The sequence below is a fragment of the Euprymna scolopes genome, chromosome 46 (genome assembly GCF_053919585.1).
Source record: "Euprymna scolopes isolate OS-2025 chromosome 46, ASM5391958v1, whole genome shotgun sequence".
In the NCBI taxonomy this organism is placed as follows: Eukaryota; Metazoa; Mollusca; class Cephalopoda; order Sepiida; family Sepiolidae; genus Euprymna; species Euprymna scolopes.
In genome coordinates this window covers 131,156,149-131,173,665 of record NC_136527.1, presented here as the reverse complement: position 1 = coordinate 131,173,665, position 17,517 = coordinate 131,156,149, and the positions used below count along the sequence as shown (strand labels likewise).

At 36.1% G+C, this 17,517-nt stretch overlaps 1 protein-coding gene across 1 annotated transcript; it reads right to left on the bottom strand.

Moving 5' to 3' along the window:
- Positions 1–11,508: 11,508 nt before the first annotated feature.
- On the bottom strand, positions 11,509–16,340 carry LOC145270917 (uncharacterized). Its single transcript, XM_080126465.1, has 4 exons — positions 16,280–16,340; positions 14,835–15,193; positions 14,456–14,540; positions 11,509–11,652 (listed from the first exon to the last, which is right to left on the bottom strand). Exons 1-4 carry the CDS (start codon positions 16,313–16,315, stop codon positions 11,551–11,553), a joined length of 582 nt encoding a protein of 193 aa, XP_079982591.1. The 5' UTR covers positions 16,316–16,340; the 3' UTR covers positions 11,509–11,550.
- Between the last annotated feature and the right edge of the window lie 1,177 nt (positions 16,341–17,517).

The following is a 17,517-nucleotide window of genomic DNA, read 5'->3' as shown; positions in this document are numbered from 1 at the left end:
TATAGATAACAATTATTAGAAGTTATTTTTTTAATTGAAATAAATCAATAAATATATATATATATATATATATATATATTTGAATTAAAAAATAACTTCAAATAATTATATGATATATATACAAATTGTCTCCCTTGAATATATATATATATTTCAATTAAAAAAATAACTTCTAATTATTATGTAATCTATATACCAATGGTCTCCCTTGAATATGTATATATATATATATTCAAGGGAGACAATTTGTATATAGATTACATAATTATTAGAATTTATTTTTTTTATGCTTAATTGAACTTTAATGCTTAGTTTTTCCATCAATTGTTTGACTTGGGTAATTTTTTTTAATGTATATTTGAAAAAAATCTATGCACTAGTTGAGATAAGAAATAAAGAAAATTCTTACCTGTTACTTTCCAGGTGTTATCTCCACTTTTTCTCTTTTCTGCTTCTTGCTGAAACTCATGGCAATTTCATGTTTGTTTGTGTTCTTTGTTACATATATATAATTTTTACTGTGATGATTTTTTTCCTTTTAATAATTTAAAAACTTCTTTTTTTTAATAATTTAAAAACTTTTTTTTTTTAATGATATATTTAACTTTCTGGTTATGATCAAACACCCATGTACTACTTTTTTTTTGTAGTTGCATAAGTTAGCTGATGAGAAGAAATACAAGCAGAACTGCATTCATTTAAATAAAGCTAATAGTTTAGAATTTGATTGTACCCAGATGTGCATGTACACAAAGAAAGAAACACTTACTTGAGGACTTCTGTAACTACAGGAAACATGTGGTAGCTAGGATAGGTGATGCTGCTGGATTCAGTTGTTTTTTCCAATGCACATAATTCTCACAATAGCTGATAGTAGAATTCCATCATGATCAAGAGGAGTACCTGAAATTATAAAGATATACACACAGAAGGAAAGAAAAAGAATACTTACTCTACTTCTATGACAATGATTGCTGCCAAGACTTCGAGATGCTAATGTTGGAAGAAACAGATAGACATACATCATACGCAGTTTGATTGTACCCAGATGTGCTTGAACGCAAAGAAAGAAATACTGGATTCAAAGTGCACAAGACATGTGGCAGACAGGAACGGTGATGCTGCTAGGTTTCATTGCTTGTTCCAATCTATAAAAAAGAGATGATATTTATAGTGTTGATAATCTACTGCTGTGTAAAAGCTGGAACAATGGAAACAGTTAAATTAAATTATCAAATCACAAAGACTGAAATCGAAATAAAAAGAAGAAAGGGTGATACTATACTCATCTTCCTGTCGGTGCAGACCACTTGCTGGTGACTGTTCGTTCGCCATTAAACTGGAAAGTAAAATAAAAAAAAGAAAAAAAAAAGAGGTTCCACCGGAGAAAGCTCTCGTCTGGGCAGCGAGGTGATGAACTCCCGAAAGGAGGGGCACTATATAAAAACAAGCTTTGCTGCGAACATCTCCTAAAAAGCGGTTTCTACTCAGAATAACAGGCGGAGCAGAAAACAGAGGTGTTCTCTCTACCCAACAGGATTCGTAAAGAGACCACTAGTTTGTGTTCATAAGACGGCGATGATCGCTCACAAAACTGGCATTCCTACTATCATATCGGAGGACCGTCATATATAATTGCACTACCATTTCGTATTGGAGGACGGTCATATATAATTGCACTACCATACCGTTTCGGAGTTCCTAGACAGTAGGAATAATAAAAGCGGCCTTAAAGCGGCTTGTGAGCACACAATCTAGTCGAACTCTAGTCGTCCTTAGTCGAGTCGAGGCAAGCCTGCATTACATAGTAACACGAGCACGTGTCGCCTGCTTAGAGGGTAGCCCCCTTCGGGAGATTCGAAAGCGCACCTCACAGCGGAAGAGCTTCGGAACCAATCGGACCGTACCCAGACTTGCAGCTATTTGTTAACTTGGAAGTGGAGTCAACACCCCGACACTGAGAAAAGAGCTTTCCAAAAGCTCAAAACCAGTTGCATGCAAAGTCGGGGAAACTGGGAGCAGGCTGGGGAGAACACGGGGCCTTGCAGGGAGGCCCATTTTTCTCTTTCGTTCGGTTTACATCTTTCGGGTATTGTTCTCCTTTCAGCCTGCCCCCATCACGCCTTTTTGCTCGCCACATGCAAGCGTATAAAAAGACGACCAGATGACGGACGCAACAAACTAATGCCGACATTTTCTGGATTTTTTTTTTTTTTTTTTTGCCAGAGCCCATTTAGCCGTGTAGCTGTTAAACTACAACGTTACACCCCCCTACCACGGTGAGGATAGGGTTGGACTTTAGGGGGGAAAATACACATCCAGTATTTTATCCAAAAAAAGAACGGTTTATAAACTGCACAATTGTCACGGTAATTCTACAGTTTATGGACCGCCCTTAAATAATATTATATACATGCTTTCATCTAACAAATTTAAAAAAAAGACGTTAATTTAGATTTAAATTAAAAATATTTTATCCAAGAACAGCACGGTTTATAAACTGCACAATTGTCACGGTAATTCTATAGTTTATCGACCACCCTTAAATAATATTATATGTATACTCTCACCTAACAAATTAAAAAAAAAAGACGTTAATTTAGATTAAAATTTTAATATTTTTTTCCCAGAACAGCACGGTTTATAAACTGCACAATTGTCACGGTAATTCTATAGTTTATCGACCACCCTTAAATAATATTATATGTATGCTTTCACCTAACAAATTTAAAAAAAAGACGTTAATTTAGATTTAAATTTTAATATTTTTTCCCCAGAACAGCACGGTTTATAAACTGCACAATTGTCACGGTAATTCTATAGTCTATCGACCACCCTTAAATAATATTATATGTATGCTTTCACCTAACAAATTTAAAAAAAAGACGTTAATTTAGATTTAAATTTTAATATTTTTTCCCTAGAACAGCACGGTTTATAAACTGCACAATTGTCACGGTAATTCTATAGTCTATCGACCACCCTTAAATAATATTATATGTATGCTTTCACCTAACAAATTTAAACAAAAGACGTTAATTGAGATTTAAATTAAAAATATTTTTTCCAGCAAAAGCACGGTTTATAAACTGCACAATTGTCACGGTAATTCTATAGTTTATCGACCACCCTTAAATAATATTATATGTATGCTTTCACCTAACAAATTAAAAAAAAAGACGTTAATTTAGATTTAAATTTTAATATTTTTTCCCCAGAACAGCACGGTTTATAAACTGCACAATTGTCACGGTAATTCTATAGTTTATCGACCACCCTTAAATAATATTATATGTATGCTTTCACCTAACAAATTTTAAAAAAAGACGTTAATTTAGATTTAAATTTTAATATTTTTTCCCCAGAACAGCACGGTTTATAAACTGCACAATTGTCACGGTAATTCTATAGTTTATTGACCACCCTTAAATAATATTATATGTATGCTTTCACCTAACAAATTTAAAAAAAAAAGACGTTAATTGAGATTTAAATTAAAAATATTTTTCCAGCAAAAGCACGGTTTATAAACTGCACAATTGTCACGGTAATTCTATAGTTTATCGACCACCCTTAAATAATATTATATACATGTTTTCATCTAACAAATTAAAAAAAAAAAGACGTTAATTTAGATTTAAATTTAAAATATTTTTTCCAAGAACAGCACGGTATATAAACTGCACAATTGTCACGGTAATTCTATAGTTTAATGACCGGCCTTAATAATATTATATATATACTTTCACCTAACAAATTAAAAAAAAAGACGTTAATTTAGATTTAAATTTAAAATATTTTTTCCAAGAACAGCACGGTTTATAAACTGCACAATTCTCACGGTAATTCTACAGTTTATCGACCGGCCTTAATAATATTATATATATACTTTCATCTAACAAATTAAATTAAAAGACGTTAATTTAGATTTAAATTAAAAATATTTTATCCAAGAAAAGTATGGTCTATAAACTGCACAATTGTCACGGTAATTTTTATTGGCTGGGTTTCTAACAGTATTTTGTATAATAAAATATAAAATTAAATATAAAAAGACGTTAAACGTGAAAATCGTGTAAACTACACAAGTGTCGAAATTTGAAAAGAAATTCGACTTGTTTATGAACTGTGCGCATAGTAACAACGTTCATTTGAACACTCGTGCAGTTTACACACCTTAAATAAATGCGTCGTCTACTTTGAAATGAGGAAAATATAAATACCTTAAATTTGTTTGACATCAGAGAAATAGGCAAAAATAAAGCAGCGGCAGGGCGGCGGTTATCTTTTCAGACGACGGGGGTGGTAAGTGGCGGCCAGTCGTGCTACTTCGGTGATATGTATCAGGCTTTTAACTGGAGAGCGATTTATCAACCTGGCAGCGCGGCGTTTTCGCCTCCTGTGTTCTTCTTCTTTTTTTTTGTAGGTCGGGTGGAAGAATGTCCGTGCGTTCACTGACACAGCTGGGCGAATCTCTTTTCTTCTGTTCTTCTTCTTTCTGGTCCCCTCGTTTTATAGTCGTAAACCGGCTCCCAGCGGCTGTCATATTTCAGGCCTTTATTTTCGGCGGGGAGCTCTGCCATTGGTTCATAATTCTTTTTATGGTTTCTTATTTTTCTTTTTCCAAACGGAAGCGATGCGTGGAGCCATGTGCAAACGAAGATTTTTTTATTTTGTCTCTACGCTGGAGATGTTAGCATCCGGTTGGCATGTTCCCACAAGTTTGAAGAGTGAATGTAGACGTGTGTGCGTCTGTATATGTGTGTGTTAATGCAAGTGTGTGTGTATGTGGGTGTGTGCGTCGTTGGTGGACGAGAGCTGTCTCTTTCGGTCTCTCCCCCCCCTTTTCCCTCTCTGTCTGTCTATATATAAGGACACGGAGAAGCGAGAGAGAGAGAGAGAGAGAGAGAGAGAGAGAGAGAGAGAGAGAGAGAGAGAGAGAGATAGGCAGGTGGGGGGGAGTGGGCGAAGGGAAGGGGAATTGGCAAACGAAGTTGAAATGAAATCCATTTCGTTAACTTTCAAATTCGCTTGACACTAATGCCACCCACCCCTCCCCAGCTCATGACAGTTTTTAACGGAAAGTTGATTTGTGTTGGTGTGTATTTGTGTGTACGTGTGTGTCTGTGTATGTGTATGTTTATGCGAGTGTGTGTGTTTATGAAAGTGTGTGTGTATGTGTGTGTTTATGCATTTATATTTAAAAATACAAACAATAATATCTCGAAAACTATTTGTCTTTCTCTGCTAATTTTCCTTGCGATATTCGTTTTCAGCATACCTAAACAAACAGAGGCTTGGCCCCTTTCATATGCCGCCTGTTCAAACATGGTCGCCAGTGATTTACATTTCAAAATACACGCATTAATAAAACTAGCTCGAAAACTAGTAGTCTTTCTGTCTGTGCTAATTTTCCTTGCGATATTCGTATTCAGCATACCTGAACAAACTGAGGGTTGGCCCCTTTCATATGCCGCCTGTTCAAACATGCTCGCCAGGGATTTACATTTCAAAATACACGCATTAATAAAACTAGCTCCAAAACTAGTAGTCTGTCTGTCTGTCTCTGCCAATTTTCCTTGCGATATTCGTTTTCAGCATACCTGAACAAACTGAGGGTTGGCCTCTTTCATATGCCGCCTGTTCAAACATGGTCGCCAGTGATTTATATTTAAAAATACACGTAATAATAAAACTAGCTCAAAAACTAGTAGTCTGTCTTTCTCTGTCAATTTTCTTTGCGATATTCGTTTTCAGCATACCTGAACAAACTGAGGGTTGGCCCCTTTCATATGCCGCCTGTTCAAACATGGTCGCCAGTGATTTACATTTCACAATACACGCATTAATAAAACTAGCTCCAAAACTATTTTTCTCTGCTAATTTACCTTGCGATATTCGTTTTCAGCATACCTGAACAAACTGAACAGTACGAGTTTTCCGGGTACGGTTTTTCCGGAGACGAGTTTTCCCGGGACAAGTTTTCCGGGCACTGGTATAAGTGCTATGGATTCATCAGAGCACATCTCATTAAAGTACTTGTAAACAGGGATGCAACACTGAGGCGATGGGACAGACTTTGGAGATTGGCCTATAGCACGCACGGGGCCTATTAGATTAGATACTCTTTTTGTTTTTGTTTTTGTGCTCAACGATAAAAACCGACTTCTTCATTTGTGTTTGCTTCTCATTTTAACTTTTGCTCTAATAAGAGTTTCGCTAATGTGAAAAAGAAAACATGTTCGAACGTTTGCTGACATTTATTGGATGTGTTGCTTTGCTACCAGTATTTTGCTTAATTTTCGAGTTTGGAGCGATTGTCGAGTGTCACAAGATGACTGTAAAATATCAGACACTTATTTATTGTTCTAACTTAAAACTGTGCGCTACTTTTGTTTGTGTTAAATAAACGTTTTAAAATAAGTTAAAACAACATTTTCTCATATATTTATTTGTTCACTACTTTTTCGTTTTGTTCTTATTGAATGCGAAATATTCGCTGTAGAATTTCCACGGGTCACGATTATTTCGTTTTATTAATCTTAAGTTTCATAGAATTAAAAGTTCAGACACAACTTTGTCGAGCCATTTTTTAAAACTTACGTTTGACCCCGGCACGTGCAGTGCAGAGAACACGACCCTTTCTCTCCTTCACCCACTTTCTCTTTTCTTTAGCTTGCTGACAAGCGAATGCTTATGTGTGCGTGCGTGTGTGTGTGTGTGTGTGTGTGTGTGTGTGTGTGTGTGTGTGCGTGTGTGTGTGCGTGCGTGTGTGTGCGTGCGTGCGTGCGACGTGCCAACGTCAAACGAAGTTTAAATTGAAATTCATTTCGTCGGTTTCAACAAAATTTAAAAAAATAAAAACTTTTTCCCGACCGGCCGGATTAGGGTTGTGAGGTGTGGTTAGAGTTCATGAAAATAAATGTTAGCAATAAAAACTTTTTAAAACTAAGTTAGAAAAATGAACACAATTTGCTTCCCCACCAAATTATCGTATTATTGGAGGCCCCGATTCTTCTTTTTTTTAGGCGATGTAATAAACCATATTTTTGAGTAGGTTTCCTCCTCTCTTTATTTTGGTTTGTATATTTTTTATGTTGCAAAAATGCTTCCGGGAGATTTTTTTAGGATTCTAAACGTTTACTTTTTTTTTACACTTTTTATTATCTTCGAAAAATGTACACAAATGTAAACAATCAGTTTACGAGTTGAAAGGCATCGTTAAAATATTTGTAGCGAGTTCTTTTCATTTTATATTTTTATTTCGTCCTCTTCAAGTCCAATGTAAACAAGTTCTTGATAAGCCGTTCCTCTTAAGGAATCCAATTTACAAAATTTATACTTCTAACGATTACTATGATATTGTCCCATTGACTACTGCACACTCTTTAAACCCTCGAGTGGTCTCTGGGCCTTGATAAGTAGTGATCCCTTTGTAAAACAAAAGATATTTCAATACTTTGATGTGCTAGTTTTCCTTTTCATTTCAAAATGCACGCATTAATAAAACTAGCTCCAACACTATTTGTCTCTGCTAATTTCCTTACGATATTCGTTTTCAGCATACCTGAACAAACTGAGGGTTGGCCCCCCTCATATGCCGCCTGTTCAAACATGGTCGCCAGTGATTTATATTTAAAAATACACGTAATAATAAAACTAGCTCAAAAACTATTTGTCTCTGCTAATTTTCCTTGCGATATTCGTTTTCAGCATACCTGAACAAACTGAGGGTTGGCCCCTTTCATACACCGCCTGGTTAAACTGTTCAAACAGGGTCGCCAGTGATTTACATTTCAAAATACACGCATTAATAAAACTAGCTCCAAAACTATTTGTCTCTGCTAATTTTCCTTGCGATATTCGTTTTCAGCATACATGAACAAACTGAGAGTTGGCCCCTTTCATACACCGCCTGCTCAAACATGGTCGCCAGTGATTTACATTTCCAAATACACGCATTAATATCTCGAAAACTATTCGTCTGTCTGTGCTAATTTTCCTTGCGATATTCGTTTTCAGCATAAGGGGCAAGTTTTCCGGGCACTGGTATAAGTGCTATGGGTTCATCAGAGCACATCCCATTAAAGTACTTGTAAACAGGGATGCAACACTGAGGCGATGGGACAGACGTTGGGGATTGACCTATAGCACGCACGGGGCCTATTAGATTAGATACTCTTTTTTTTGTTGTTTTTGTGCTCAACGATAAAAACCGACTTCTTCATTTGTGTTTGCTTCTCATTTTCGCTTTTTCTCTGATAAGTGTTTCGCTAATGTGAAAAAGAAAACATGTTCGAACGTTTGCTGACATGTATTGGATGTGTTCCTACCAGTATTTTGCTTAATTTTCGAGTTTGGAGCGATTATCGAGTCTCACAAGATGTGTGTAACATGTCAGACACTTCTTTATTGTTCTAACTTAAAACCGTGCGCTACTTTTGTCTGTGTTAAATAAACGTTTTAAAATAAGTTAAAACAACAAAAATGTGATCTAGGTAGGTAGAAGAGTAACTTATCTTGCCTTTGGTAACATTCATTTTCTTATATATTTATTTGTTCACTACTTTTTCGTTTTGTTCTCTTGAATGCGAAATATTCGCCGTGGAATTTACACGGGTCACGATTATTTCGTTTTATTAATCTTAAGTTTCATAGAATAAAAAGTTCAGACACAACTTTGTCGAGCGATTTATAATCGATTTCATTTAACTTCTGTTTGACCCCGGCACGTACGATCCTTTCTCTCCTTCCCCCACTCTCTCTCTCTTCTTTAGCTTGGTGACAAGTGATATGCTTATGTGTGCGTGCGTGTGTGTGTGTGTGTATGTGTGTACATGCGTGCGTATGTGTGTTGTCGTATTCACCAAAATTTAAAAAAATAAAAACTTTTTTCCCCGACCGGCCGGATTAGGGTTGTGAGGTGTGGTTAGAGTTCATGAAAATAAATGTTAGCAATAAAAACTTTTTAAAACCAAGTTAGAAAAAAGAAAACAATTTACTTCCCCACGGAGCCCCCGATTCTTCTTCTTTTTTTAGGCGATGTAATAAACCATATTTTTGAGCAGGGTTGCCTCCTCTCTTTATTTTGGTTTGTATATTTTTCATGTTGCAAAAATGCTCCCGGGAGATCTTTTTAGGATTCTAAAGGTTTGCTTTTTTTTTACACTTTTTATTATCTTCGAAAAATGTACACAAATGTAAACAAGCAGTTTACGAGTTGAAAGGCATCGTTAAAATGATATTTTTCGCGAGTTCTTTCAGCTGTATAGTTTTTATTCGTCGTCTTCAAGTCGAATGTAAACAAGTTCTTGATAAGCCGTTCATCTTAAGTAATCTGAATTACCAAATTTACACTTCTAACGATTACTATGATATTGTCCCATTGACTACTGTACACTCTTTAACCCCTCGAGTGGTCTCTGGGCCTTGATAGGCAGTGATTCCTTTGTAAAATAAAATAAAAACATTTCAATACTTTGATGGTGAATCTATAGTCAGACTATGCTAATTTTCCTTGCGATATTCGTTTTCAGCATACCTGAACAAACTTAGTGTTGGCCCCTTTCATATGCCGCCTGTTCAAACATGGTCGCCAGGGATTTACATTTCAAAATACACGCATTAGTATCTCGAAAACTATTTGTCTGTGCTAATTTTCCTTGTGATATTCGTTTTCAGCATACCCGAACGATTTTAAAATGGACAGTCCGAATGTTAACGAAGCACACACACACACACACACACACACACAAAGACAACGTAAACTCAGTGAAAGTGTCTACTGTCGATAAGCTAGTTGTAAATTAGATTACTGGCTCTTATGAGTTTTAGTCTAACCACCCTTTACAACTGTGATACAGTAGAACAGTCCGTCTCTGGACAATTAGCAGTGTATCGCATAACTCAATGACAGTGTCGAATGTTGACTAGCTAGTTGTAAGTTAGGTTACTGGCTCTGATGTGTTACACTCTAACCACCCTTAATAACTGTGATACAGCGGAACAGTCCGTTTTGGGACAAGTGGCGGTGATCGCATAACTCATTGAAAGTGCCGAATGTCTATTAGCTAGTTGAAACTTAGATTACTGGCTTTGATGAGTTTCAGTCTAACCACACTTAATAACTTTGATACAGCGGAACAGTCCGTCTGTTTCGCATAACTCATTGACAGTGTCGAGTGTCGATTAGCTAGTTGTAACTTCGTAGCCGAATGCCCCTTTAAGAAGAGACTTGAAGATAATAATTATTGTTGTCATTTGTATTGTTATTCTTATCGTCCAGCCATGCACGTGCAGAAATCCATTTCCAACTCAACTGTGTTAAAAAAACTTACTTCTCCTTCAACGAGACAAGAACGCCGACACTCGACTTCGCACCGATATGACGATTCATAGAAATTAAAGCTGTTGATTTTATGTATTGAATGTTACAACTTTGCCCCCACTCCTACACACACAGACACAGCGACGAACGAACCTGGCGACGCTTTCGATTGTAAATATAAGAGCGTTGTCGGCGGCGACAACCGGAAATGGCAAACCCTGTGTCAGTCAGATTTCACTTTGAACTGCGAAATAATTCGTTTTAACTAATGAGACCTGTGGAAATTCTAAGGTTAATCCTTCCGAGTTAAGACAACAAAGCGTAAAATTTGAAAAAAAAAAAAAAAATACAAAACAAATATATAATATGTAAATGTTACCAAAAGATACCAAAGATAAGTTACTCTTCTAAATATATATATATATATAATTAAATAATCTATATATCTTTAAAAATGAACTTATCTGTATGTCTGTCTGTGTGTCTGTAATGTTAACGAATTCCGCTCGTTTGAATACTCCAGAAATTTGTCTGTTAAGGGGTCAAAGTTATACCATTGAGAACTCTACCAAACTCCTCCGGCAATTTTGAGTCTAAACACTTGAAATTTTAGATATAGGTTCCTTGGACATGGAAGCCGTTATTTTATTTTATGTATTTATTTATTTATTTTTTTTTGCTCAATTTGCCAAGCCTCTACCTCAGGGCCACCAAACAATTGCCACGGAAATGGAAGAAATTAAGAACTAATTAACTACGAATTTGGGAGAGTACAATGACAATCTAGAGTGTTCGAACGAGTGGAAGTTGTGAACATTACATAGATGCTAGTTGATTACCTTATAACATGGCAATGTGTACGTTTTATTTCTTTTGCTCAGCATTCGGACAAATGAGTTGACAAAAAAAAAATTTTAAGAAAATAATTTTATTAACGGTAAATGCGCAAGAATTACGGGTGCAAAGAATTCTGCTTAAGTTTCTTTTAGCTGCTGTTTCTGCTCGTGTAAGGACTTCTTCAGGATGTTTATTGTTTTCAGTCAACCTGGACTTCTCTTTGCCACTGGAATCAAGTCGTGTTGACTCAGGAGAAGAGGGGTTAGTGATTGTGTAACCCGTGCTTCACTGTTTAGTGTGTGCCTATCATTCGGGTAAATGAGTCAACAAAATAAAACAAAAAATACATTTAGAAAATGATTTTATTAACAGGAAATGCGCAAGAATCACGGCTGCAAAGAATTCTGCGTCAGTTTCTCCACTCTGCCTTTTAGCTGCTGTTTCTGCTCGTGTAAGGACTTCTTCAGGATGGCAATGTCTTGCTCGGTCTGTAGGGAAGAGAAGATAAACAAAAAATTCAATCATTTTATTGTAGACTAGCATTTCAGCCCGGCGTTGCCCGGGTGTTTGGATGTGTTTGTTGAGCAAAAAAAAAAAAAGTGGTAGTAGGAAGACAGGTTTGAACACGTACCCCAAAGGAGGAAAAGAACAGGAAAAAAACCTGACGTCTTTGCTGTAACGCCCACCGCCAAACCAGAAGTGACATGTTTAAATTAAAGCTAGACAATCGAAAGGAAAGGATGACTTTTGAAAATATTGGCGAAAAAAAGCGACACCCCCCCCTGTAGAAAAGTGTCCAGTTGAAGATGAAGTTATTAACATCTTTAGCCATTTTTTTTATATTTGTCGTCTGAAAGGTTGAACTTCAAAACGATACTGATCTGTTAAAAATCCGTCACCTCTGTCGAAAGTTTTAGGCAGACATGCAAACATACATACATAAATTTATATATTGGTAACTAAAAATTTTTGATCCAAACCGATTAAAAAGCTTGCCCTATCTCTGAATACCCTTTATGTAAAATTTCAAATGTTTAGATCAAAACATTGTCTGAGTAATTTGGTAGAGATCGCAACGGTCAATTTTTAAAAAAACTTTGAACCCCATTATGACCCCTGAACATTTGTTTTGGGCTCAAATCAAGTTATTAAGTTAAATCCATGTCCAAGGAAACTATATCTAAAATTTCAATTGTTTAGACCCAAAATTGTCGGAGGAGTTTGGTAGAGTTCTCAAAGGTCAAATCGTTGAACTTTGACCCCTTAACAGCCAAATTTCTGTCCGAAAACGGATTACAAAGATTTTCCCAAATTTCAGTACCCTATATATCAAATTTCGCGTCTGTAGACTGAAAATTGACAGAGTTATTGCGTAGGGGAATGTTCACGTTTATAGATATATAGATATGAGCAAAAATATCTTGCCTTTGGTAACAGTTATTTATAGAATTGTTAGATGAAAGTCTAGAACAGTTCTAACAAATCAGTCCCTCCAAATGTTAAGAATGGCTTTCTAAATAAAGTTCTCCATCTTCGGTTCGTAAACTTCATAAGTAACCTATTAAGTTGTTAGGTGGAGACTTGCAATGTCTGTTCCAATGTCTGAGTCGCCTTGGCCATGTGCCAAAAATTGATACATCATCGTCCTAGTGACTCATGGCCGAGGCGACTAAGACGTTGGAACAGACATTGCAAGTCTCCAACGTGCTGAGTCCAATCCTGAGCGAAAGCAGTGGCAGTGACAACACAATGGCAGTGACAGGGATAGACGCAGCAGCAGCAGCAACAGCATTAAGCGGTAGCAGCAGGGACGGCCTGAATGGACCGAGAACATGGTACCCCCGTAACAATAAAGGGTTGGGTTCGAAATTCAAATAAAAGTTCGCGAGTTTGAGATACACCTGAAGAAGGCTGAAGGATAATACGGCCGAAGCGTAGTGAAAAAAACACCGAAGATGAGGAAATGAGTCCGAAAAACGAAATCCATAATATCTACACTCCTATAAATTCTTTTTTTTTTGTGTGTGTAATTATATTCGTATTGAAACGCTTTTCTTCTATTTATTTAAAAAGATAATACAACTTTGTTATATATGGCTCGTAGCTGGGTTCATTCAGATTCGTGTGAAAGAAAACATGGAAAGAAAGAAAGGGAGACCATGACAGAAAGAGACGAAGATATATATTTCTCTCACATGCAAGTCAGTCTGGTTTCCGATTTTGAATGGAGTAGACATGGTTGAGATTTCACTAAGATTCATAGAACTAAAGAAACATGTGGAACTACCAAGAAATAGAAGAATAAGCCACACAATGAGATATACACATAAGAGACAAAATTCTCCCCCTCCCCATTATTTTATTCTACTTGTGAGTCAAGGCCTGAAGACCACCCGAGGATAAGGGTTAATGTATGTAAGGTGTTAGTGCAGTAATAGTTAATGGTATAAATTGGATAGAATTTTTATTATTTATGGGGACGGCTCAACAAGAACTTGTTTACATTGGATTTGAAGGCCAGCAGATAGAGAGTGAGGAGGATTCATATATAGTGGTTGTAGCTAATCAAGTGTTTTTTTTTTGTTTTTAAAGTTTTGCAAGGGGGCCCGTAGCTGGGGTCATTCAGATTCGTGTGAAAGAAAACGTGGAAAGAAAGAAAGAAAGAAAGAGCATGAAAGAAAGAGAGGGGGATATCTTTTCTCTCGCATGCAAGTCAGTCTGGTTTCCGATTTTGAACAGAGCAGACACGGTTGAGATTTCACTAAGATGCATAGAAGTAAAGCAAGATGCGGAACTGTCAAGAAATAGAAGAATAAGCCAAGCGTTAATTAATTAAAGGAAGCCTTCGATTTGTTATCTTGTACAGCTGCAAGCGACAAAGAAAAAAATGGTGAACTTTATCGCATATATATGCATCGCAATTGCATTCACAAATACAAAGAGACACACAGGATGAGATATACACGCAAGAGGCAAAATCCCCCCCCCATTTTAGTCAAAGTCCGAAGTCCACTCAAAGATAAGGGTTAATGAATGTAAGATGTTAGTGCAGTAATGGTTAATGGTATTTGGGTAGAAGTTTGATTATTGATGTGGACGGCTCAACAAGAACTTGTCAATCATGAAGCTTCCCAAGACGAGGGCCATTGATTTAAATTGGGACGTGATGGGAGTCAGAGCGATTATGATGAAAATAGAGAAGGTTCTGTTGTTTTAAATTTACTGGGGAGGAACCATTTTAGACATGAATAGTAGTCTGAAGAATCCAAATGTTATGAAACGTTGCCTTACCTGTGAGAGTTCAGCATCAATAGACGCTATATCTGGATCTTTCGTTTCCCATGACTGCAACATATTCAGGTATTCTTTCAGTGATCTTAATTTGTAAAAATATATAACAATAAATGTTAGCTTCAATTTTAATATTTGCTGCTTCTGCACTATTAGGACGAGATTTTGTAGTCGATAAATGGAGTTTTCAGATAAAAAAAAAAATAATGGTTTTAATTGATTTTTTTTGTCAATTCTAATAAATTACAATGTTAGCTTCCAAATTATGCAGTCGAAATTACCTAAATATTACTGAATTATTAAAAAAAAAATTTAATCGCGTTAGCAAGTGAAGAAATTGCCGCCACCTTGTTTAAATTGAAACATGCAATGTACTTACGCTAATTTCTCTCGTTGGGTTTTGTAATTCAATAACAACTTGTTTGTCTCGAGCACTTCCAACCGCAGATTAGCATCAGTCGCCTCCTTTGAGACCCGGAAATCGCTCGGGGTCATCAGCAAAACATCCGAGTCTTTTTCCTGAACTGGACCAGGACCAGCATTCTTGGCTAATGGATTCCCAGACTGAAGTTTTGTATCGGGCTGAACGTCTACTAGCTGCGGCTCGGGAGAAAGAACCAGTCGGCTAGCAGGAGAGAGTCTTTCAGATGAATTCTCGGGAGGAGTCTGGTTCATTTTAATCAGCCTCTCTGGCCCTTCTTCAAATCTAGGTTTGACCAAAGGTTTTTCAATCGTAAACTGTAAATAAATGAAATTTTAAATTCAAATTCATGTCAAATCCTGGTGAAAATGAACAAACGGTGCAGTTTTAGGCTTTAATATATGTACATTTGAGTTCTGCAACCATACAAAAAAAAAAATACAGCAAAATGTCACTTTAAATGTAAGATCCCTTAGCACATTGAAAAATAGAGTGGAAGGGATGTCACTTGATGTATGATCCCTTAGCACAATGAAAAATAGGATAGGGGAAGTTACTTTGAATGTAAGATCTCTTAGCACAATAAAAAAGTAGAGGTATGTCACTTTATAGGTGAGATCCCTTAGCAAAATGAAAAAAAAAGTAGGGCATGTTACTTTAAAAGTAAGATCCCTTAGCACAATGATAAATAAGGTCGAATGTGGGATTTTTCTTTAAATGTGAGATCACTTTTCAAATTAAAATATTGGGTGGGGAGATGTCACTTTAAATGTAAGATCCCTTAGCACATTGAAAAATAGGTTTGGTGGGGAAGTCACATTACATATAAGATCCCTTAGCACAATGCAAAATAGGATAGGGAGAAATAACTTTAAATGGAAGATCCCTTACCACAATGAAAAAAAAGTAGAGTATTGTCACTTTAAAGTTAACGTCCCTTAGCACATTGAAAAATATGGTGGGGGATGTATGATCCCTTAGCATAAGGAAAACTAGAGTGAGAGGATATCTCTTTAAATATGAGATCCCTTAGCACAATTAAAAATAAGGTTGGGAGTGGGATTTTGTTATAAACACATTAAAAAATAGTAGGGGTCAGAGTGGACCTGGGAGCAAATAGCAATTAAAGGGTGGCTCCACACTCCCCAAAGCCTGCAAGCTGGGGCCTAACCACTGGATATAGTGTAAGGTCATATCCAGGACCACAGATATATATAGATAGGTACAGAGATTGAGAACGCACTAAAAATGTGGCTTCATTTCGGTACCTAACTTACCTGGGTGGGTTGCCTGTAGGCGGAGAAAAACCGTGTCACACAGACAGACAAACAGTATGAAAATTTATAATAAGATATAACAAAAATAAAAAAAGAAATAATACCATCAAAATAGACAATTCTCACCTGATTTTCAATGTCTTTGGTTATAGCTTTTTCCATCTTGATAGGAATTTCGGGACTGAAAAAAGAAAACCAAATTGCTAACTTAACGATACAAATCCGATACACACATATATATGTGTATATATATATATATATATATATATATATATATATATATATATATATATTTAAAATATAATTATTTATTATTTTTTTATAACTTTTTACAAACGAAGCACACATTCGCATAAACACACACACACAAATACTTAAACATGCACACATTCACTCTTCAAACTAAACAAGTTTAACTCAGCACACACACACACACACTCGCATAAACACACACATACTCGCATAAACACACCAATACACACAAACACAAAGTATTACTCTGTGTGTGCGTGCGTGCGTGCGCGCATGTAAACCAACCGGAAAAGCACGCCCACCTTCACTCTTCAAACCAAACAAGTTTAAATCAACCAATGAAAAGGCAGCTACGTAACACACACTCCATAAAAGGTAAAAAAGGTTGTAACGTCGATTGCGATCTGTTTGATTTTTCCCGGAAAAATGTTAACCGTTCCACATCGATGGTCAAATTTTTTTTTTTTTTTTTTGCTTACATGGAGGTCAGAAGCGACTCGGGGATAAGGGTTATTGTGTGTATTGTCTATCTTACTTCCTCTGTCCCCCTCTCTCTGTATGTCGCTCTGTCTCACGCACTCCGTCTCCTCCCTCCCTCCTCTCTCGACGTATTTTTAATCAAATTTCTATTTTCTAACGTCAATTTTAGATTTAAAAATTTGAAGGAAAACATGAATTACCTCCCTTTGTCCTTTCAAATTTCACTTCGTTTTTTGTTATTTTATTATGCAATAAATTGAAATATTGAATTTCAAGCGAAACCAATGATATCTACTGAATTTTCATGTCGCAGTACTGAACACATCCAAAAATTACGAAAAACGATTCTAGAAAATTAATCTTTTCATCAAAGAAATTTAATAATATAAACTGTGTCAAAATACTATTAGAAACTCACCGATGACAAAATTAAGTTTCTTATATGTATATTATATAAACTGTGTGAATCACTTTATTGCAGACTAGCATTTCAGCCCGGCGTTGCCCGGGTGTTTTGAGGTGTATGCTGAGCAAAACAAAAAAAAAAAAAACGGTCAATTTTTTAAACTTTGACCCCTATTATGACCCCTTAAAATTTATTGTTTATGGCTCAAATAAAGTTATTAAGTTAG